The sequence below is a fragment of the Podarcis melisellensis genome (assembly GCF_964234715.1).
Source record: "Podarcis melisellensis genome assembly, chromosome: 17".
Classification (NCBI taxonomy): domain Eukaryota; kingdom Metazoa; phylum Chordata; class Lepidosauria; order Squamata; family Lacertidae; genus Podarcis; species Podarcis melisellensis.
In genome coordinates, this window is record NC_138534.1 from 5,583,044 (window position 1) to 5,606,395 (window position 23,352).

Consider the following 23,352-nt stretch of genomic DNA (forward strand, 5'->3'; position numbering starts at 1 on the left):
TTGAAAGGCAAGCTCCAGGTGTCTGCTCCCATCTACAGGGGCAGGAAGAGAAATTACAGACCTCACCCCTTCGAGAGCTCTGGCGTCCTTGGCACCTACAGCCAAACCTCTCGACACCTATCATGCCTCACCTTGTTGCTGCCGGCTCCAGATCCCTCTTTCATGATTTCACGGTAGCTGAAGGACGAGATGCTGCTGCTGTCTCCCGTCTGTGCCCTGCTGGGCGAGCTGATATCTGCCAAGACAAGATCCTCGATTCCTGGAGGGCAGAGCACAATGTTAGAAACGCAAATAAGGGTGGCAGTTCTGGGGTCCAAAGCGGCCACAGCCGCTCGCCATTGCCCTGTCCTGTAACCCTCAGGTGTGTAGGTGCTAGCTGGGGGCAGCTCCTTGGCACAGGAAGAACACTCTCTACATGCTCAGAGACAATACTTTCAACAGTCAGAAAGTACACAGACGCATATACCATAGCCTAGGTAATGTCCGTTGCACATCACAGGCTGGTATCTGCTCCTCAAACAGGGCTGGCATGAACAAGATCCAGTTCATATTAAACACAGATTCAGGCTCTTCTCTCTCTCCCTCTCCACCCTCAAATCTCTGAAAGTACCTGGCTGCAAATAACCAGCTGAGTGGTTAGTTTAGTTCCCTGGGGATCTGATTTCCCGGAAGGTGTTATTTCCTAGCATATCCCAAGGAGTATTTTGAAAAAAGACGGTGTTAGAGACAGTCTCCCAAAGCAGGATTTACCTGAGCGTTTGGATGTTAGTCCCACCCCCCTCACTGCTCTGCGGCTGAATCTTGTCCTAAACTGATCTCACTGTTCTCACATCTCCCCCCCCCCCAAAACAACACCAACTTCTTTCCTTAGGAGAAACCACCTCTCTGCTTTTGCAGAACTCCCAAGTGGCCCCTAGGAGCTAGACAGAACCAATCTTGTTTACATAATCAGGAACACACAAGGTTCCCAGTGGAGGCAAGCATTCAGAATCCATTAACCACAGATTAGGGATCTGGAGCAGGCTGCTGGATCCTAGAGTCGCATAGACCCATGCCTCCACCCCCCGTACAAATTCGACTTCCCTCTGCTGGCTTTTACTCTCAGCTAATACTTCTTATAAGGGACGCAGGTGGCGCTGTGGGTTAAAGCCTCAGCGCCTAGGACTTGCCGATCGAAAGGTCGGCGGTTCGAATCCCTGCGGTGGGGTGCGCTCCCGCAGCTCGGTCCCAGCGCCTGTCAACCTAGCAGTTCGAAAGCACCTCCGGGTGCAAGTAGATAAATAGGGACCGCTTACCAGCGGGAAGGTAAACGGCGTTTCCGTGTGCGGCTCTGGCTCGCCAGATGCAGCTTTGTCACGCTGGCCACGTGACCCGGAAGTGTCTCCGGACAGCGCTGGCCCCTGGCCTCTTGAGTGAGATGGGCGCACAACCCCAGAGTCTGTCAAGACTGGCCCGTACGGGCAGGGGTACCTTTACCTTTACCTTTAATACTTCTTATAGAATGGTTAATGCTATGCATCTCAACCAGGACCCATAAGCTGGTTAAAATGAAACATTGGCCATTGTAAAGGTTGGTGTCAATGTAACTCTCAATCATGCAAAAGGCCAGCAGGGGGATATGAGAGAACCCACCCCAAAGCCCACTTCCCCAACCATGATTAATGTATTGGGAGCATGGTGTTCGCACACAAGCCCAAGGTGTTTGTCACATGGGAGATTCCTGGCAGTCTGAAGTGGTTTGCTTGTGTTGAATTCCCAGCTTTAAGCTTCTGTGCTATGTCTGCTCACGTTCATGAAAGATTATGCTCAATGTACCAGCCAGCCTCATTTGGAATCCTTCCTGCCAAAGGTACCCTATATTTTATTTCTGGTCAGGATACACATAGCAGAAGTCCAAGATATTGTTACTGTTGAAGTGTTGTGGGGATCAAGGAGTTAAACACTCTCCTTTCATGTGATGACTAAGCATCACGAGACATGGGGCGTTGCCTAACTGATCCAGCTAGTTTAAAGAGGCACAGTTGAATTCCCACTTCAGTTAATTGGTAGGGGTGTGAAGGAGTGATGGCATCTCCCTGAACATAATTCCACCTGTGTGCTGTGTATCTTGAATGTACCAACTGCTTGTTTTACAATGCCGCAAGACTGCAACTGAATAAACCCATACTGAAAATCCAGCTTGATTCCGGAACGCTTCCTGTGGAGCTCTTGTACATCACAAGTTACTACTACTACTACTACTACTACTACTACTACTACTAGCAGCTGGGACACGGGTGGCGCTGTGGTCTAAACAACAGAGCCTAGGCTTGCCGATCAGAAGGTTGGCAGTTCGAATCCCCACGATGGGGTGAGCTCCCATTGCTCGGTCTCAGCTCCTGCCAACCTAGCAGTTCAAAAGCACATCAAATGCAAGTAGATAAATAGGTACTGCTCCGGCGGGAAGGTAAACAGTGTTTCTGTGCACTGGTCTGGTTCGCCAGAAGCGGCTTAGTTATGCTGGCCACATGACCCAGAAAAACTGTCTGTGGACAAACGCTGGCTCCCTTGGCCTATAGAGCGAGATGGGCACACAACCCCAGAGTCGTCCGCAACTGGACCTAACGATCAGGTACCTTTACCTTTACCTTACTACTACTAGCATTAGCATTATTATTGCAATTTCTTCTCTTAAGGCCAGGAAGAGAAACCTGTGGCCCTCCAGATGTTGAGCATTGGTCATTCTGGTTGGGGATGATGGGATGGGATCCAACAATCCCTGGAGGGCTCCAAGTTCTCCATCTCTATTCTAAGGGATAGGACCAAGGAGCTGTCCAAAGTGCTGGAACACACTGCAAAGCCCAAGTGCTGAGAGCTGATGTACAGGAATGAACCAACTAGTCTTGTGTGGTCTATCTTTTTAAAAATAGAATAAAAAAACCAGAAGGCTCACAATCTACCAGTGCATTTTATAATATACACATCAAGAGTACATACTCAAGATCTCTAACACAGCTAAAGTGTAACTCACATGTATGAAGTGATCCTGAGTCTATATTCTTGCTGCTGAAGAGCATAAAGTAGTACCTTAATTTATCAGATCAAGCTCTAGCTAGTCAAGCATTCTCTCAGAATCCCAGCAATAAATGCCCGCTAATCCATTAGTGGGTCAAGATTTAGCCCACCCTTGGTCCAATAAACAAAACTTTGCTATTAACATTCTTGCTTGGGCACAAAACTCGCTGGATTACCGTAGGTTATTATTTCTCAGTCTTACCTACCTCACATGGCTATTGTGATTATATAAAAATGGGAGTGGGGAACTGTGTACTCCACCCTGAATTCATTAGAGAAAGGGCAGGATATAAATCTGCTTGAGTACACACACACCCAAACACACACACACACACGAAAGATGAGGGACACTTTTTACACAGCAGATTGCAGAATGAAGCTTCCAGTACAGACCATCTGGTGCATTCACCAGACCCCCTAAACAACGGAGCTGGCTTCTTTTGTTTTGTTTTTTTAAAATGCGTTTTAGCAAAGCTGACTGCAGAGAAGCCTCTGGAAGGGGAATGAGTATCCAAGACCAGAGGGGTTCCCAAACTATCAGCTCAATGGGGATCCAAGTGCCCTTTTTCCTTTCTTCCCCGTTCTCCTGTCTCAGTCCTCCTACCTGGGCTTGGCTAGTATCCCAAGGGTCTCATCTACCAGGACTGCATCATTTGACAGTGAATACAAATTTATCGTAATGTGGGATGACCCCCTTTGGCAAATCATTTGATACGATTTTCAAAGAGGGGAGCGAAAGCAGGAGCTTGTCAATGAAACAACTGCAAGACTGCTATGAATTAAAGCCTGCAGTGAATTAATGAATAAAGTGATTTAAAAAAAAACAAAACCCACAAATTATAAAGTTAAAAAGAATCTGGCACTGTCACTAATGTCTTGCTAACATCCAGATTATATTACTTGAAACAATCTACATGGCGTGTGACCTTATTTTTGTATTCAAATAAAAATAGCAGAAGATGCTGGACTACAAGGCTGAAGATCACTGGTACCTTGAAGGTTGCTGTTTGACAGTCTGCCTCGAGAGAAGGGGTGAGGTCTGTAATTTCTCTTCCTGCCCCTCTCCTTCCTTGCAGGTGCTTCAGTAGAGGCCGGACAGACATCTGTCAGGGATGCTGCAGTTGCAGATCCTGCACTGAGCAGGGAATTGCACGAGAAGACCTGCCAGGCACTTTCCAGCTCTAGGAGTCTTGCATAAGACGCTATCTGGGCCCTTGAATCACCCTCAGAGGCTCTGCTTTGCCATCTGAAGTGGGATGGGTAACTACACAAAGCACAGCCTTCTGAGCAGTGTGCGGAGGTTACGAAACTCCTGTCCAGAGGACACTCACAAGGCTTTAAATGACAAGCAGAAACATAGTTTTTACAGGGAAAATTTGGGCTTGTTATGGTGCATAATGTTGCTGGATTTTGTTTTTGCTTGTGGTTTGCAATGTCTTATGTGTCTTTATGTGGCTGGACCAGAAAGAAGGCTGATTGCCGAAGAATTGATGCTTTTGAATTATGGTGTTGGAGGAGACTCTTGAGAGTCCCGTGGACTGCAAGATCAAAACTATCCAGTTTTGATCAGGAAATCAGCCCTGAGTGCTCACTGGAAGGACAGATCCTGAAGCTGAGGCTCCAAGACTTTGGCCACCTCACAAGAAGAGAAGACTCCCTGGAAAAGACCCTGATGTTGGGAAAGATTGAGGGCACAAGGAGAAGGGGACGACAGAGGACGAGATGGTTAGGCAGTGTTCTTGAAGCTACTAACATGAGTTTGACCAAACTGCGGGAGGCAGTGGAAGACAGTGGAAGACAGGAGTGCCTGGCGTGCTCTGGTCCATGGGTCACAAAGAGTCGGACACAAACAAGTCTTAACCAACTGTGTTTTATGTTATTGTGGTTGTTTTGCCATAAACCCTATAGATTAAAAAGTTAGGATATCAGGCACTCCCACATCCCCACACCATGGGACAACTAAAATGGACAGTATCCTTTGGAACAAACCAAAAAGAACTAAAAGAGCACAAATTCCTACTCTAGAAAGACAGCAGAGGAAATGTAGAGAGAAGCTGAGCAGCAGACCCAATTTCCCCTCCATTGCATGGAGATGTGAAGACACTAATACAACTCCCACCTCTGCCACGAGTTTGGTAGTTAAAGGAGAGCCACATCTGCTGCAGCTTCAGCCCCCCACTAGCCATGGGAAACACAAGGGATCAGAATGCCCCCGTATAGCACAGCTGTAAGCATCGCTGAGATAACCTAAGTGAAGCACTTTAAGCCTTTCTGAGCCTTTTATTAGCAAAATGCCCATTGTGACGATGGACGGGCTGTTTGTGTGATAGGGACTGAAACTGGGCTATTGGCTGCTTGCAAGGCGTACACTCTGCAATCGAGCAGAGGCCATTCCCCAAACAGGGGTAATATGGACGCTGTTCATTTTTATGGGCGGAAGTAAAATTTTGTATTCCAGGACACCCAAAGGCTAAATGTGAAACCTGCTCCCTTCTTGATCCCAGCCACTGAGAACCAAGAACTGTTTACATATGCACAATCCCAACCCTGCCCCGTTCCAGCCTGGATTCCGTTTCTTGGGTCAGGCTAGAGTGCCACATCTCCCTAAATAAAAATTCTCAGAAACTGTGGTTAGTTATAAAAAGTGGGGGAGTAGGGAAATAGAGGACGGGAACAGAGTCAGAACCTGGAAGCAACATGGCAAGCAGACAGTCGCCGTTTATCTGCCATGCCTCAATCAAAGAAAGAGCAAAAAGAGGCATTTTTTTTTTTTGAAACACACACACACAAGCTTGTAATAGGTATGCTCTTGCATGGGGCCTCATGAGGAACTCCTATCCAAATGATCTATCAGGTCCTTTCTCCACTTTGCTCCACTAAACTCCGAGCACCTGGTGTTTCCAGACTGTTCCACAAGCCCAGAAATGGCATTTCTAGCCATTTGTGCTGCTTGCCTGCCTGCCGGAGAGCTTTGCAGAGGTAGAGTGCTGGGTGTGTAGGAAGTGAGAAATCCTACAAGCAAGTGCTGCAGCTGCCCAGGACGGCTGGTTAATTTTTAATCCGGTGGTGAAAACAAGAGACCCATTCAGTGCTGGGAACTGCCGACTATAGGCACCTCCTGAACTCCCTACTGCAAGTGGCCTCCAGCGCCTTTCAAACCCACCTGTTAACTCAAGCGCTAACCTCCCCTGGGACCAACTGATGCCTTTCAATGCCCCGCCTGTGACTCTCTTCCTCTTTAGCTCAGCTTTCTTTCTTTTAAAGGAGCAAGCTGAGTTGGAGGTCACTGGCTCTTTGTTGAGAGGGAGAGAGAAGAGGGGATTACGCAGACGATGGCTTTTCAACAGAACTCCATGCTGGGAGAAAGGACTCTTTTGTGCAGGCTGCTCTGGAAAAAACAGACGTGCACACACAAAACGGAGGAATTCAGAAAGCAATGAAAGTCCCTTCACACTCCAGGGTGCATTAGATCAAAGCAGGGAGATAAAAGGCATCCCTCCCAAGCAATTTGCCAGGGGCCAAATGACAGTGCCTCTTGGGGACCAAGGAAGGAATGGCGCTCACTTCAAGGCCTCCTTTAAAAAGAGAGAGGGAGAGGGAGAGGAACAGAGAGAGAGAAAGAGAGCTCTCCGCAGGTTGCACTAGCAGCAACAGCTGACAATCCCTTTTCCCAACCATACTTGGAGGCAGAGAAGCAGGACACAATCAGGAAAATCGCTTTCAAACATGGAGGAACTGCTCCTTTAAATACCTTTTGACTGCTCTGCTGCCCTGAAAGCCAGGGAGCAGAGAAAGGGCTGCACTTGCAACCCATTGAACGCATGCCTATGGTTGGAGGAAAGATTTTCTAAGTGCATGCAAATGATTACCCGGTGCAAGGGTGAAATCTTGTGCCTGTGGCCCAAGAAACACAAAATGGTGCAGCATCAAGGGATAAGGTGGTCTCCTGGGAGAGGAATGGATCCTAGTGGGTGGTCCCAGGAGGAGACTGGGCAGGTTGGAAGTTTCCTGTGCTTTTGTCCTTTAGTAAGTGAGCAGCGTTTAGTGGCTTAGAACATGCAAAGGGAGGTCAAGAGATCTGGTTTCTAGAACTTGACTGCAGGAGTTGATGGGACACCTTTCCGAGTGCTTGAAAACACTTTGTGCAGATTATGCTATTTATTTTATAACTGCAGACCAGGTGAAGCCAGGATCACCCCCTGTAGTACTGATGGGCAATGGCTGAACTTGTGAAAGAGACAGACAGCTTTCGCTTGAGAGATGGTGTCTGCAGGGCAAGGCTAGGAGTTCTAGTCTCCAAATTAAGGCCACGTGATTAAATTCCTACATGGAACTCTTTTGTGCACTGGAAGACAGTAGAAATTCAGCAGCCCTAAAAGCTTGGGTCTACCAGGTCTACTCATCTGGTCCTTAAAATACAAAAACGGAGGAAGCTGCTTTATATTGGGTCAGACCCACTGGTCTACACTGACAGGCAGAGGCAATCCAGGTCTTCAGACAGGGTTCTCTCTCAGACCTATCTGGAGATGCAAGGGATTGAATCTGGGACCTTTTGCATGCAAAGCCAATGCTCTATGACTGAGCCACAGGCCTTCTCAATAAGCCCTTAACATAAACCAAGACAGAAGACACTGAGAAAGTCTTACTTGCATAGAATCATAGAATTGTAGAGTGGGAAGGTCTCCCGAGTCCAAACCCTTAAAAATGTAGCATAAACACCGACAACTGGGAAACACTGGTCTGCAAGTGCTCTAATTGGAGGACAGCCTTTACCAAGGGTGTCATGGACTTTGAAGACTCTCAAACGTAGGACGAAAGGGAGAAACGTGCTAAGAGGAAGGCATGTTTGGCAAACCCTCATCATGATCAACTCCCATCCGGAAACCTATGTCCCCACTGTGGAAGGACATGTGGATCCAGAATTGGCCTCCATAGTCACTTACGGACACACCATTAAGACCGTGTTCATGGAAGACAATCTTACTCAGCTACAAATGATTGCCAAAGGAGAAGATGACACTCAGCTTCCCCTTGCCTGTGTATAATGAAACCCAAGAGGACATGATCACTTCCTCCCAAGGTTCCCTGTACTTTCACTTCGCCGCTTAAAAACTCTGATGTGTTTCATCTGCAGCAAGGGGAAGTTCTTCCCGTAGAAAAGGGAACATTTTTCAAATGGTTCTCTTCTTCCTACTGTGTCCTGACAATGTCTTCCAGTTTCCTGTTGATACTCTACAGAATCAGCCTTTTGACTTCCTCTCCCCACCTCCGTTACCTTCCTTTTCGCTTGCAGTCCTCATAGATGTCACCTGTTTCCTCCATGGAGAGCAGCTTGCTCTGTGACCTCACACAACCCAGCTCTGCCCCAGCAGCAGCACTCCTACGCACACAAACATATGCAATCGTGGTGCAGGGCTGCCAGACACAAATCTGACACCCACACTCTCTCTTCCACATTATCCTCTCTCTCTCTCTGAAGCCTCAACCAGATGGCTCATTTAAGAGATCATCTGTTTTCATACTTACGCACCTGCAGGTCAACTCTACCTTGGCACAGTTCCTTCTACCCTCCCTGGGCCACACAGCTGACACAGCCAGGTGTCGGACTGACCACAGCACCAGCTGGGCAGCTGGCTTCCTACTGCAGCGGTGTCCGGGGATGGAAGAAGGGGCTGTTTTTCCCATTAGGAATGCTACCCGTGTTCACAGCAACGCTGAGCCAGGAGCTTTGAAAGCTGCTGCCTGAGCAAGTTCTTAATAAATTTTCTGGAAATGCATTTGCTCCGAATGCTTCATTTATTCCAAACACAGAATTCAAGCGGACTTTGTTCAGCACTGCAGGGGGAGAGGTGACGTCTCAAGCAGGCCTGCTAAGAATCCAGTGGCTCCATCCACCATAGCTCTCCTATTCAGAGGTGGCTCTAAGTCCATATCTTGAGCTGAGTCTCAAGAGTCAAGTCTGGAAGTTCTTCAGTATCTAAAGGCTGAAGACGCAAACGCTTTACCTGCTAAAAACTGTAATATTTTAAATGCCTACCACTCACCATTTTTAAACCTTCCATTATCTCACAACAATGAGTCATCACTGCCTCCCCTCCCCGGGGTGCATCTAACATGAGGTTGAAGACACAGACATGTTATGTGCTGCTAACATTATAGTTGGGGCTAAATATATATGCTATGATTCTAGAAGAACTGTGGGCTGGGGGAAGGAAATCCTATTCAGTATAAGGTGCAAAATTCAGCTTGTCTGTGAGAATATCAGTTTTTGCTTTGCTTTTGCTTTGAAGCAGGTTTCTAGTCCTTATAGTTCCACATGCAGACTCAAAGGAAGTGTGAGCAACGGCTGGTCAAGCTGAAAAGCCAGAGAGGGGTGGCAGAATAATAAAATTTCTAGTGGTCAGCAGGCAACCCTGAGTGGCCCTACGCACGGCTCTCTGCTCCACTCTACATGTAATGAAACCAGAATTATGCAAAATAGCAAACACTGGGAAATCAACTTAAAGTGCATGACTTATATAGCTTGGAAAAAACAGCTTTCTCTTAGAGACGAAGTTAGGTTTCATTGGAGCAAGATTCTCATTATTCTTTTTAGGGCAAAGTGCACCCAGCTCCAAATATCATCTTAGTGGGTATGAAATATGGGCCTGTTAGAAGAGTTTTGTGTGAAGGGGCCCCTAGAGAAGGACAGTTGAATAGGAAAAGCTACTTCCCAGATCCCTATCAGCTCACCCACGGGGCAACTTGTCACACTGTTTTCTACTTGGGTACAAGCCACCAATCACTACATGTTATTATTTTACCAGAAAGTCCCACAGCAGGTTACAGCAGTATAAAACGCAGCATTAAAAGCTGTTTAGAACAGCTTGCAGCCTGCCAACTGAAAAGAACACAAGCTTGTAAATCAGGGTGGGAAGTCTGAGGCTTGAATGTGGCCCTCCAGACTTTACTATCTGGCCCTTGGCAGTCTCCCCAAGCCACACCCCTCACTGCCCCCTTGCTTTGTATCCTGTTTTCCCCCAGAAAGAATGCTGATAATGCCTTTTGCTTGCCTAGAGGAAGGAGAGAGGGGGGGTGCTAAGCGCATGCAGAAAGCAGCCCACTGTACAAAGGCAGCATTTCCATTTGTTGCCCCTCCTACTTTTGCCTCTGGCACCACCTGCCACCAACATGTGGCCCTCAGCAGGGAATACCTCCACCCTTCTTGTAGATAAGACACAGGCAGTGGTGGGACAGTGGTTGATTGACCCCTTTCCTACCCAGCACTTCACAAGGAAAACATAGCTATTTTGAAAACACCTGTACTCTTCACAGCTGATCCACCAGGTGCATCTGTTCCAGGTACAGAAACACAGGACAATCCTCCCACTTCTGAGCACAACATTCTCTAGAGGGGAGGGGAAGTTCCTTCCTCTTCCTAGGAGCCCCCTCTCACCTGTCCGGCTCTTGCTATTGGTCAAGATCTCCTGGAGCCGCTCCTGGAGTTTGTCCGCTCGCTTCCGTTCCAGGTGCAGCTGCCTCTTGAGGTCCTTCAACTGTTGGGGGAGAGGGAGGGAGGCGCAAGGGAAATCAGGGCTGGAGGCAGCCTTCAGCAAGGCTTAGCCCCACAACCCATTTTCCGTGCCAGAACCCAGCCCTGAACAGGCCAATGCAACAGCATAAAAAAGGGTGCCACTGAGCATGGGCAGAGTTAATACTCCCCCCTCTCTCACACCAGTGCGAGCCCACAACCATCCAACCCAGGAGGAAAGGTCAGAGTTGCATACACATTACAATTTCTAAGCTCCGGTTCGAAAACTGCTGCTCTGAGTGCCGGGACCACGACGTGGGAAGAACGAGGTTCTCTCCCCATCCAGCTTCGAAGGCTGCCACCCAAATAGCTGCTATCCAGTGGAAACAGGAGACACCAGTCTAACTAACTCCATGGAGACCCCCAACCCTAATGCACTTCTGCAGTTAAAGGTCAGAAGACACACACTTCCAGGGAGCTTGGGACTCTTCAAAATTGGGCATCAGTTGGAGGCCACAGTGACCTCCTCATCAGGGGTGGGTAGAGCCTTGGGAGAGCTGAGCTTCTAAGCAGGGGAAGGGGGCAATTTCTTAGTGAGGTGCAGGGGAAGAGGCATCAAATAATAATAATAATAATAATAATAATAATAATAATTTATTTGTACCCCATCCATCTGGCTGGGTTCCTCAGCCACTCTGGGCAGCTTCCAACAAAGATTAAAATACATTAAAATGTCACACATTAAAAACTTCCTGTGCCTTCAGATGTCTTCTAATATCAGGTAGTTGTTTATCTCTTTAACATCTGATGGGAGGGCGTTCCACAGGGCGGGGGCCACTACCGAGAAGGCCCTCTGCCTGGTTCCCTGTAGCTTTGTTTCTCGCAGTGAGGGAACCGCCAGTAGGCCCTTGGCACTGGACCTCAGTGTCCGGGCAGAATGATGGGGGTGGAGACACTCCTTCAGGTATACTGGGCCGAGGCCGTTTAGGGCTTTAAAGGTCAACAAAGTGTTAAATTGTGCTCGGAAACGTACTGGGAGCACAGGGATGCTGTCCATAAAAAGAAGAGTTCAGCTGCAATTCTGTCCTCTGCATCCCAGCCTCTTTGCGTCTGGCCGCTCGGATAGCCAGCTGGGAGTAAGGCAGACAGGCAAGAGGGCATGCGTGAGATGCAGCTCAGCACAGAGCCAGGAGACCCAAAGCAGCAGAAACAGCAGCAGCAGCTCAGAGTTTGATGCACTTAAGACCCAGGCAGGGGGACAACCAAGGGAGCCCAGTGGCTGTTGTGCCTTCACAATTCACAGCAGCTCCTTCTTTCTGGGACTTCAACCATAGTACCCCACCCCACTGCAAGTGATACATTTCAGTGGACAACTATTGGCCTGCTGCTCCTGATATTCTCTCTTTAGCAGGGATGGGGAATGTAGCTCAAAGAGGGGGGTCTTTAAGACCTCCAGCAGCCTCCAGGTACAGGCTTTCTTGGAGAGAGAGTGCCCTGCCTCTCAAGATGAAATGAGCCCAGAGGGAGAAGGGCAGTTAAAGGCCTGCGTCAACAAGGAATGGCAACCTGGGTTCAAAGAGAAAGATCTTGCCTTGCCCGCCCCCCAACCCACTTCCCTTGGGGAAAGCCCATCTCACCGCTGCGCTGCCTTTCTTCTCGAGGATCCGCTGCCCGTCAACCGTGTCCTTCACCTCCTGCCAGGGAGACAAGGCTGTCACAAACCACTGGGACCAGAAGTGCCAAATGATGTTTCTATCACACTTTCGGGGGGTGAAAAGGCTTGGCAATTCTCCTCTCTGCTCCGTCTCACCCTCTGAGAGGCAGAACAGTTATCATGCAGGGGACAATGGTTGTGTGGATCACGGCTGTGCTGAAAGCTGTGGAATCCGGGTCCCACCTTCCGTTTCCCAAAAAAATACTAATACCTCTTTCTTTAAAAAAAGGACACATTTGTACTCCTCATGAAGGACTGGACATTCAGTTTTGGCCCACATCTCTAATCTGTTGAGGTCATTTTGAATTCTGATTCTGTCTTCAGCGGCACTGGCTACTCCTCCCAGTTTGGTGTCATCTGCAAATCTGATTAGGATCCCCTCAATTCCTTCATCCAAGTCATTTATAGACATTGAACAACAACAGGCCCAGCACAGAGCCCTGTGTCACCCCACTTGTCACTTTCTTGCAGGATGACAAGGAACCATTAGTGAGCACTATTCACACTTAGAATCTTCACACTTTGCTGTCTCTACTCATAGATCTCCCTTCCAAATCCTCTTGCCCCCATCAACCCACCGCCAGGGGCAAATTCCTCCTGTCACTCTGCCATTTTTCATTTTTACCTCCCAACCTTTGGTCTAAGTAAAGGTAAAGGGACCCCTGACCATTAGGTCCAATCATGGCCAACTCTGAGGTTGCGGCGCTCATCTCGTTTTACTGGCCGAAGGAGCCGACATACAGCTTCCGGGTCATGTGGCCAGCATGACTAAGCTGCTTCTGGTGAACCAGAGCAGCGCACGGAAACGCTGTTTACCTTCCCGCCAGAGTGGTACCTATTTATCTACTCGCACTTTGATGTGCTTTCAAACTGCTAGGTTGGCAGGAGCAGGGACCAAGCAACGGGAGCTCACCCCGTAACGGGGATTCGAACCGCCGACCTTCTGATGGGCAAGTCCTAGGCTCTGTGATTTAACCCACAGCGCCACCCGCGTCCAACCTTTGGTCTAAAGTAGGATAAATGGGATAAAAAGACTGGTGAGACATCTGAAGAGAGATCCAAGGGACCCAGACACAAGGATCTCTGCTACACTCAAATGTAGCACAGGGCACTTTCCACCTAGAGCACCAGACGGGGAACCGGTACTCATTGAGAAGGATCTGCAGAAGTCCAGTCTGGATATGTGACTTGGGGTGGGACAGCACCACCTGCCTATCTGTGCCTGACACTGCAAGCATGCTGGAAAGAAAAGAGGCACAATCCAGCAGATGGGCAAACCCATCAGGAGGGAAGGGAACAGGTGGACCCAGGAACCTCATACTGCCAAGCACCTGCTCCTGGGGGAAGCTGGCAGGCAGCAGCACGCACACACCTGTTTCAGTCGGCTGATTGTGTCCAAGTGTTCATCCTTCGCTCTTTCAATCTCTCGCAGCTTCTCCTTGGTTGCTTCCACCTCACGGTCCTTTAGCTGCAGAGGAGAAAACCCAAGAGCAGGCATTGGGGAGCAGGTACAGGATTTTCCCAACCCTGCAATTGTTGCTGGTTTAAAAAATGTCAGTGGCTGAGAAGGAGGCACTTGGAGGGGAGAAGAAAACAGGATCATGCTTAATCTTACCACCTGCACCCCAGTCATTTCCCCCTGCCCATTTGACCAGCAAACATCTCAAAATCACCAAAAACTCCAAATCAAAGAGCGGAAGCGAAAAGATATCAAGAGAGAACCCACCCACCACCACTTTCCTCCCCTCTGCTAAATGCCAATGTTGTTCTCTTTTAGTTTTGGGGATTCATCCATGTGTTTTAAAGTATGTTTTCTAATCTTTTATGTGCTGTTCTGCTTCAGGTGGTTGCATTTTAAATTTGGGTCCCCACCCTGCTCCTATTATTGCAAATTGCCCCGAGATCCATTTTGATGTAGGGCAGTATAAAAAACATTTTTGAATGACTGCAGCAATAGCTAAATAAATAAGAGGGTGAAAGAGGCATGCTGCTGGTCATCTGAATAACTGAGCTTCACTGTGCAGTTGCTGTAATTCATGGGTAGGCAACCTAAGGCCTGGGGGCCGGATGCAGCCCAATCGCCTTCTCAATCCGGCCCGCAGACGGTCCGGGAATCAGAGTGTTATTACATGAGTAGAATGTGTACTTTTATTTAAAATGCATCTCTGGGTTACTGGGGGGGCATAGGAATTCATCCCCCCCCCCTCTAAAATATAGTCCGGCCCCCCACAAGGTGTGACGGACAGCCGACTGGCCCCCTACTGAAAAAGTTTGCTGACCCCTGCTAATTGGTGAGAAAATCCATTGCTAATTGGTGAGAAATTGGTGAGAAATCCATTGCATCAAACGGCTGGTCCACACCAGAGACACTTCACCCATCAACCTCCTGCCACAGGGTAACCCACACATACCTGGGCCATTATTTATTGCAGTGCCCGTTATATACAGACCCAAGAGACCGATTTATAAAACCCCTGTTTACGAATGGAACCCATTTGAATAGGGTGGAAAGGGTGAAATGGCTGCTGAGCGACACCGACGACTTTGTTACTTATAAAGTAGCACTCTATGTGCTGGCAGCTAAGAAGATCAGGAGGAAGGAACTAGATAAAATAGCGGTCAACTGCAAGGGGGATTCGGATATTTAATTTGGCACATCTTACCAGAGAATCTCCTGCTACTCTATTCTATTTAATGCAACAAATAATTTTAGTAGCCGTGACCGTGGTTTTATTGTATGTGTGGCGCCCTGTGATTTTTATGGTTGTTGTTGTCTTTCTTGTTGTTCTCCTTCTGAATGATGCCATGGCCTATGGCTAGTGCAGTAAAAAGTTTAATTGGGATTGGGTAACCCACACGGTCTGCATCAAGGCAGCTGCTGGAGAGTAGAAGTCAAAGAGGAGCATCCGCCAACGGCGTCACCTGGGTTCACTAGCCTCCCACAAGACTGTGGAAGCAGCTCAATGGCCAGAGTGGATCACTGCCATTTCTCCCAACTGGGAAAGCCCAAAATATTTCCTGTACCTGCAAGTCAGCCACATGCTGCTCCTTACAGACTCGCATGGCCTCTGTGTGCTCTTGCTGATGCTTCTCTATCAGCTCCTGGGAAAGAGGATGGGAACAATCAGATCCCTGGAGCAGGACAGGAAGACTTGGTGGGGTGGGAACCAAGCGTTTGGGCCCTACTGGCCCTCTGGTAGGGTATGCCAGTTCTGCCCTGTGACATGTCACTAAGGGGAAAGGGGGACCAGTCACCTCCGCCTCTTTCAGCCGCCGTTCAAACCAGCCCTTTGTGCCATCCATGGACTGTATTTGGAGGCGCAGCTCTTCCACGGTTTGCTGCATGGACTCCAGTTCCTGACTGCGCGCCTGAAGGGTGAAGAGAAAGGGATACAATCATAGAAGTGGAGACTTGGAAGGGACCCTGAGAGTTATCAACTCGGCAATGCAGGAATCTTTTGCCCAGCGTGGGCATCGAACCCACGACCCAGAGATTAAGAATCTCATACTCTACTAACTGAGCTATCCCAGATGCAGGCAACCTAGGAAGTGGCTTTTGAAAGCAAAAATGTACAGCATTACAAAGGACTGTGTGGCCTTTGCTGTCCATATTCTCTCACCGCAACGGCATTGTGAGGAGAGTCAATGCTTTTCAAATTTAATAATAAAATAATAATAATAATAATAATAATAATAATAATAATAATAATAATAATAATAAATTATATCCCACCCTCCCCAGCTGAAGCCAGGATCAGAGCAGCTAACAACAGTAAAAGTAACACAGTTTACATAAAATCACAATCTATTAATTGAAATATACATTCTAAAATCAATTCATTCTAAAAGCAATTCAGAATCAAATTAATGGCAACCATTGGGCTAGAGTTCTGTGAGGATTACCAAAGGAGGGGGTCAGACTGTGCCTTGGCCAAAGGCCTGGTGGAACAGCTCTGTCTTGCAGGCCCTGCGGAAAGATGTCAGGTCCTGCAGGGCCCTAGTCTCTTGTGACAGAGCGTTCCACCAGATCAGGGCCATGGACGAAAAAGCCCTGGCTCTGGTTGAGGCCAGCCTAACCTCCCTGTGACCCGGGATCTCCAAGATGTTTTTATTTGAAGACCATAAGGTCCTTCGTGCGACATACCAGGAGAGGTGGTCCCATAGGTACTAGGGTCCTAGGCCGTATAGGACCCTCGTACCTACAGATGGAAGGCACAGAAATTCAGCCTCCTGAAAACCTCAGCTCTCGTTGAAAGAAGTTATACTAAGGTTCTAGTCCTTAAGACCTGAACATGCCCATGGGAAGACCAGGGCCCGGCACCCAAGCTCCTTTGACCAGTACCTTCTCCTCCTTCAGCTGGCCACGCAGCTCATCCTCCTGACGTTTCTTGTGCTCATGCAGCTCCCTCAGCTCCCGCTCATATCGCGCCCGCACAGCGAGCACCTCTTTCTCGTGCTGCAGGCGGAGGTTGCCCAGCTCTTCCTTGTGGCGCCCCTTCTCCTGCAGCGTCTCAATGGCCATCTCATCTAGCATGGCCTTGCGCTTCTCTGCCGTCTAGAAAGCAGGCACAAGACAGAGCAGTCTTATGAGACTGATATTTTCTATTTTTTATGATTTACCGCACATTGTAGCAATTATTATTATTATTATTAATTTATTTATTTATTTATTTATTTATTTATACCCCGCCCATCTGGCTGAGTTTCCCCAGCCACTCTGGGCGGCTCCCAATCAAGTGTTAAAAACAGTACAGCGTTAAATATTAAAAACTTCCCTGAACAGGGCTGCCTTCAGATGTCTTTTAAAGATAGGATAGCTGCTTATTTCCTTCACATCTGAAGGGAGGGTGTTCCACAGGCTGGGTGCCACTACCGAGAAGGCCCTCTGTCTGGTTCCCTGTAATCTCACTTCTTGCAATGAGGGAACCGCCAGAAGACCCTTGGCGCTGGATCTCAGTGTCTGGGCTGAACGATGGGAGTGGAGACACTTCTTCAGGTATACAGGACTGAGGCCGTTTAGGGCTTTAAAGGTCAGCACCAACACTTTGAATTATGCTTGGAAACGTACTGGGAGCCAATGCAGATCTCTCAGGACTGGTGTTATGTGGTCCCGGCGGCCACTCCCAGTCACCAGTCTAGCTGCCGCATTCTGGATTAATTGCAGTTTCCGGGTCACCTTCAAAGGTAGCCCCACGTAGAGCGCATTGCAGTAGTCCAAGCGGGAGATAACTAGAGCATGCACCACTCTGGCGAGACAGTCCGCGGGCAGGGAGGGAGTACTAATTAGAGTACTATTTTGTATCATGCAGCTTTTCGGACTGATGAAGCATGCAGCGAAACCTGTACTATATCCAGAGAACAGGTCTCCTTTTGCCCATTTGCGTTATTCGCACCAGGGTGGTGGCTTTGATTTGCCTTTCTGTGACTGATCCATGCATACATCTTTTTGTTTCCCCCCTGCCTGCCTTCCCGGGAGAGCGGAGAAACGCAGCGCTGCGTTTCTCCGCTCTCCCGGGAAGGCAGGCAGGGGGGACAAAGACTTTTGCCCCCTGCCGACCTTCAGGACCTCTTCTGAAGGCTGGCGGGGGGCAAAAGACTTTGTCCCCCCTGCCTGCCTTCCCGGGGGCTTTTAAATCGCCCCGGGACAGCGGAGAATTCATCCGCTGTCCCGCGGCGATTTTAAAATGCTGGCGCCCGCCAGCACTTTAAGATCGCTCCGGGACAGCGGATGAATTCTCCGCTGTCCCGGGAAGGCAGGCGGGGGGGAAGCAAAGACTTTCGCCCCCCCCCCCCGCCGGCCTTCAGAAGAGGTCGGGGGACAGACTGTCCCCGGACCTGGTCTGAAGGCGGTTTCCATAGGAACGCATTGATTGATTTTCAATGCATTCCTATGGGAAACCGTGCTTCGCAAGACGAAAAACTCGCAAGACGAAAAGACTTGCGGAACGAATTAATTTCGTCTTGCGAGGCACCACTGTAACTAGGTACCACTCTGGCGGGAAGGTAAACGGTGTTTCCGTGCGCTGCTCTGGTTCGCCAGAAGCGGCTTAGTCATGCTGGCCACATGACCTGGAAGCTTTACGCTGGCTCCCTCGGCCAGTAAAGCGAGATGAGCGCCACAACCCCAGAGTCGGCCAGGACTGGACCTAATGGTCAGGGGTCCCTTTACCTTTATGGTTTGAGGAAGCCATAGCATGCCATATTCAGACACAACAACAAGCCAGATTTTGCTAATGATTGGGGTGGGTGTCAGTTCAGAGACCTTGGTGCAAAGGGGGAAGGAAAAAGTAACACACAAGCTTCAGGCTCTGTGTTCGATACCATGGTTTGAAGCTACATCTGAATGTGGCCAGAGTCCAAAGTGAAGTGGTGAGTTTCTTCAGCTAAACTGGGTGCCAAACAGGATTAAATCCACTGCCTGCCCCTCCCTCCTTCCTGCCCCCAAACTCCTCACCTTTCTGGTTTCATCGAGGTCTTGTAGCAATCTCTCCTTCTCCTGTCCTATTTCTTGTAGCTGCTCCAGGAGACGAGTGTTGGCCCGGAGAGACTCCTGAGGGAGAAAATTAAAATGGCTGTAGAACAAGGCTCTTCCCCGCCCCCCAAGTTATTTCCTCAGCACCCCAATTCTGTCACAGTCCCTCTTAGGCCTCTGAGAGAGGGACTGCAAACATCCGAGAGCACATCACTGAGAATAGATTTCCCATAACACATTTTGGCCCACCTTACAAGGCTCTTAGAAGGATTACTGAGATCAGCTACATGGTCACTTTGAACACACATCTGCCCTCCGCCGCTGCCACAAGCACTTCATGTACATGCTAAGAACTTTAAATACCCTTTTGTGCTCACCATCCAAGTTAAGAATGAAAAAAGGGTGGAACTTTTTCCGCAACTTAACCAAGTCATTTTTGTTAAGTGATCCTTCAATATACTTGAGCCACCGTTTTGCACCCACCACCTAAAAACAAGTTAGAGAGACAAAGTCCAGCACCGAAACGGCGGTGAAATGTTTCACCTGGAAACAGAAGGAAGGGTGGTGAAGGGGAGGGGGAGAGAAAATTGACTAAGTACCCAAAGGAATAGTTGAAAGGAAGGGAAAGACGTGGCTGGGGTAGAGTGGGAGACTAGAAGCAAGAAGGGGTACTATAAAGAGATAAAATGAAAATAGAGGAGAAAATTAATAAGTCACGGAAACAAACTTTTGGGCAGTGAAGCAGGACCCAACCCTGCTTTCCTACCTTCTTGCTGTCTTCGCAATCTGAACGGCAAATGTTCTAAAACTGGCCATTTTGCATAGTGTGCCCCAAGGGGGGTGGGAGGAAGGAAACGCAGCGTGCTGAGAAAGGCTTCCTCCCTCCCCTCCTGAATATGCAAAGTGGGCCAGCTGACCCCTGTAGGATGCAGCAGACTCCCCTGGGGGCCTCTGGAAAGGCCTGTGAGGATGAACAGCACCTTGGGCCTACCTGCAGCTGAGTGTTGAGGTCCTCCCGCTGTGCCGCCAGCGCCTCCTTCTCGCTCTGCCGCTGCTGCAGCTCGGCCCCCAGTGCCGCCACCTGATCTCGCATCAGATTCATCTCTTGGGTCTTGGAGGTCTGTATCTACATGGTGAGAGAGAGGGGGGCAGGGGAGAGGGCAGGCTTTTTGAGGAAACCACAGGATGCCTTGTAGACTGTACACCCACCCAAGTCACGCTTGGCCTTCTGGGATCTGGAGGGCCACAGGTTCCCCAAGAGTTCCTTGCCAAGAGGGACCGGCTGTTAAACCAATCTGGGAATTGTGAGGGGAACAGGGGTCTCCTAACAACATTCGGCACCCTTAACAAACTACAATTCCCAGGATTCTTTGGGAAGTGGTGACTGTTTCAAGCGGCATGATGCTGCTTTAACTGTATAGTACAGATGGGGCCTCAGAGCTCTGGAGTTGAAAATAGGGTGCGTGCACATGTATGTGTGCGCAAGCACGCACGCACCTGTTAAAAATTGCCAGCCTTAGCCTTTCCCATCCCCGCTTCCGCTGCCACCCTATACCACTCTATTGAGCGCTTGCATCCACAGAGGGTCTGGTACCTGTTCTAACGCTGCCAGATTGGTTCTCAGAGCATCGTTCTCAGACAGAATGGTCTCAACCTGTTCCTGGCTCTCCGCACTTTGGCAAGCAACCTGATGCCCGACGAAGCACAGGATGGGCAAAGGACAGGGACCAGAGGGAGACAGGGAGAAAGAAAGAAAGAAAGAAAGAAAGAAAGAAAGAAAGAAAGAAAGAAAGAAGGAAAGAGCAAAGCAGGAGAAAAAGGAGAGAAGGGATTAAAAATACAAAGCAGAACACGGAGGCAGCAGTATTGCAATAGGGGGTTGTTGTTGCTTTTAATAGAAAAAAGCAGGTTTCCTTTGCTTTAAAACCAAATGAGGAGGGGAAATCAACACGAACTGCAAATTTCAAAGAGACCAACAAAACAAAACAGGTTCCGTACACATAGTTATTGAGACAAGGCACTGTTATTAAAGACTCAAAATAAGCACAAGACATATTTAGAAAAAGGAGGAGTGTTGATAAATGCAAATGAAGAGGGGGAGGGGAAACCTCTTTGGAAGAGAAGAGGCCTAAGAAAAGAAACGTGAAAGCAAAACACGAAGGGGAAAATATCACTGGATGGTAAGATGGGAGGGGTCGAGAAGGAGGTTATGGAGGGGAGCTGGCAAGCGCGAGGCAGGCCCTCCCTCCACATTATGGTTCAGGGCCAGGGCATCTGCTTGCCTGCAAAGGTTCCAGCTTCAATCCCTGACCTCTCGAGTTAGGGCTGAAGCCCTGGAGAGCCATTGCCAATCACTGCAGACAAAACTGAGTGACGTGGACCAAAGGTGTGACTTGGTATAAGGTACCTTCCTATGTAGGGACATGGGTGGCGCTGTGGGTTAAACCACAGAGCCTAGGACTTGCCGATCAGAAGGTCGGCGGTTCGAATCCCTGCGACAGGGTGAGCTCCCGTTGCTCGGTCCCTGCTCCTGCCAACCTAGCAGTTCGAAAGCACATCAAAGTGCAAGTAGATAAATAGGTACCACTCCGGCGGGAAGGTAAACGGTGTTTCCATGCGCTGCTCTGGTTCGCCAGAAGTGGCTTTGTCATGCTGACTACATGACCCGGAAGCTGTACACCGGCTCCCTCAGCCAATAAAGCGAGATGAGCGCCGCAACCCCAGAGTCGACCATGACTGGACCTTCATATGTTCACCCACAGTGCCTTGGGCACTCTTAAACTCGGGTGGAGTTAGAAGACAGAGGGTCTGTACACTGAACTATGAACAGGGTGGATAAAAATCTCTTTTTTATTATTTAAATTGGATTGTTTTGATTTAAATCAGATTTTTTTTAAATTTAAATTGGATTTTTAAAATAAAATGCTTTCGGAGGAAAACTCTTTCTAAAGGAAGTTTTCTATTAAGTTACATTATAGTCCAAAGGCTATTCATCAGGAAATAAGGATTTGTTTTAAGTTTTTCACGTGTGCTAAAACTCAATCTAAGTTGTTGTTTTTTAAATTGTTTAACCACACCAGTTAACAAACATGGATACATATGCTATAATGTTATTGTTTTAGCTAAATAAATTGTTTAAATTGTTATCTCCTTCCAATAAAGTACAGCAGAAAAATTGTCCAAATATAAACAGTTAACCTCACAATAATTTCATAATTATCTGTCTATGTATTTCTAATAGTGTAACCAAATCTGTAATTTTGGATATAACTGTAAAAACTACTCTGAAAATTTATTATTCCAAAAATGAAACCTTCATCTGCTTGTAAATGTTAAGATTATACCAGCAAGAATGAGTCTTTCTGTAAAAGAATGATTTAACTCAAGTCTTACTGACTAGTGATTTAAATCAAGTCTTACTGACTAGTGATTGAAATCGATTTGATTTAAATCAAATCCACCCTGACCATGAACCCCCAGGCTAAGCTATGCAGTAGGGATAAGGAATCTGTGATCCCCAGGCAGCATGGCCAATGATACAGGATGATAGGAGTCTAGAGTCCAGCAATCAGTAGAGGAGCACGGGTCCCTCATCCCTGCTACAGAGGTCCCCAGGACACTGTGCAGCCCACACCCCAGAGTCCTCTTCAGGACAGTAGGAATAGCTACAGTCACTGCCAGGCAGGCTGGCATCTGGACTGGCCTGAATAGCCCATGGCTAGGAGTCTGGCTAGTTGCCATTCCCTGATAAATAAGGCTGAGCCTCCGCCTGCTCTGTTCCACATCCTGACTCAACCCCCAACCCCACAGCTCCCGGTAACCTGGGGTTAGAAAACAAACCCTCCAGTTGATTCCTGACAAAACCGCCCACTGGGCAGGATCCCCTGCCAATAGTGCTCCGCAGAAGAGGCACCCTGTACAGTTTTAATAGGCAAGTCATCTTCTAAGCTGATCCAGATGGATTGCATATAACAATCCAGATGGCTCCAGAATAGTGAGCTAGTATCTACTCTGTTAGAGAAGGGTGAAAACTTCCAGGATTTACTATGCCACTCTAACCAGCAGCAGAAATCCTTCAAGTCCTTCTCCTCTCTAACACAACAATCAATTTCAACTCACTTATGAAGAAGAAAAGCCTACCCATAGCAAAGCTTCTCTTTGCGCTCTCTCTCTCTCTCTCCCTCTCTCATATGAGCCCCCAATTCAACTCTGGGAAGGATGCGTGTGGTGCTGTGGGTTAAACCACTGAGCCTAGGACTTGCTAATCAGAAGGTCAGCGGTTCGAATCCCCGTGATGGGGTGAGCTCCCGTTCCTCAGTCCCTGCTCCTGCCAACCTAGCAGTTCGAAAGCAAGCCAGTGCAAGTAGATAAATAGGTACCACTCTGGCAGGAAGGTAAACGGTGTTTCCGTGCGCTGCTCTGGTTCGCCAGAAGAGGCTTAGTCATGCTGGCCACATGACCCAGAAGCTGTACACCGACTCCCTCAGCCAATAAAGCGAGATGAGCGCCGCAACCCCAGAGTCGGTGACACATGGACCTAATGGTCAGGGGTCCCTTTACCTTTAACACTCTCTCTCTCTCTCTCTCTCTCTCTCTCTCTCT

The 23,352-nt window shown here is 48.5% G+C and overlaps 1 protein-coding gene across 2 annotated transcripts in view; it reads right to left on the reverse strand.

The window, feature by feature from the left end:
- GRIPAP1 (GRIP1 associated protein 1) overlaps positions 1-23,352 on the reverse strand; it is a 62,856-nt gene that overhangs the window by 22,397 nt on the left and 17,107 nt on the right. The window contains exons 13-22 of one of the 2 annotated variants that reach the window (XM_081894000.1): positions 20,345-20,437; positions 19,742-19,876; positions 18,733-18,828; positions 16,621-16,833; positions 15,534-15,647; positions 15,303-15,380; positions 13,651-13,746; positions 12,202-12,258; positions 10,490-10,589; positions 132-259 (exon numbers count right to left, since the gene is read on the reverse strand). In XM_081894000.1, the coding sequence (XP_081750126.1) occupies positions 132-259; positions 10,490-10,589; positions 12,202-12,258; positions 13,651-13,746; positions 15,303-15,380; positions 15,534-15,647; positions 16,621-16,833; positions 18,733-18,828; positions 19,742-19,876; positions 20,345-20,437 (1,110 nt within the window). The remainder of the gene's footprint in view (positions 1-131; positions 260-10,489; positions 10,590-12,201; positions 12,259-13,650; positions 13,747-15,302; positions 15,381-15,533; positions 15,648-16,620; positions 16,834-18,732; positions 18,829-19,741; positions 19,877-20,344; positions 20,438-23,352) is intronic. The other variant, XM_081894001.1, reaches the window with a different exon arrangement.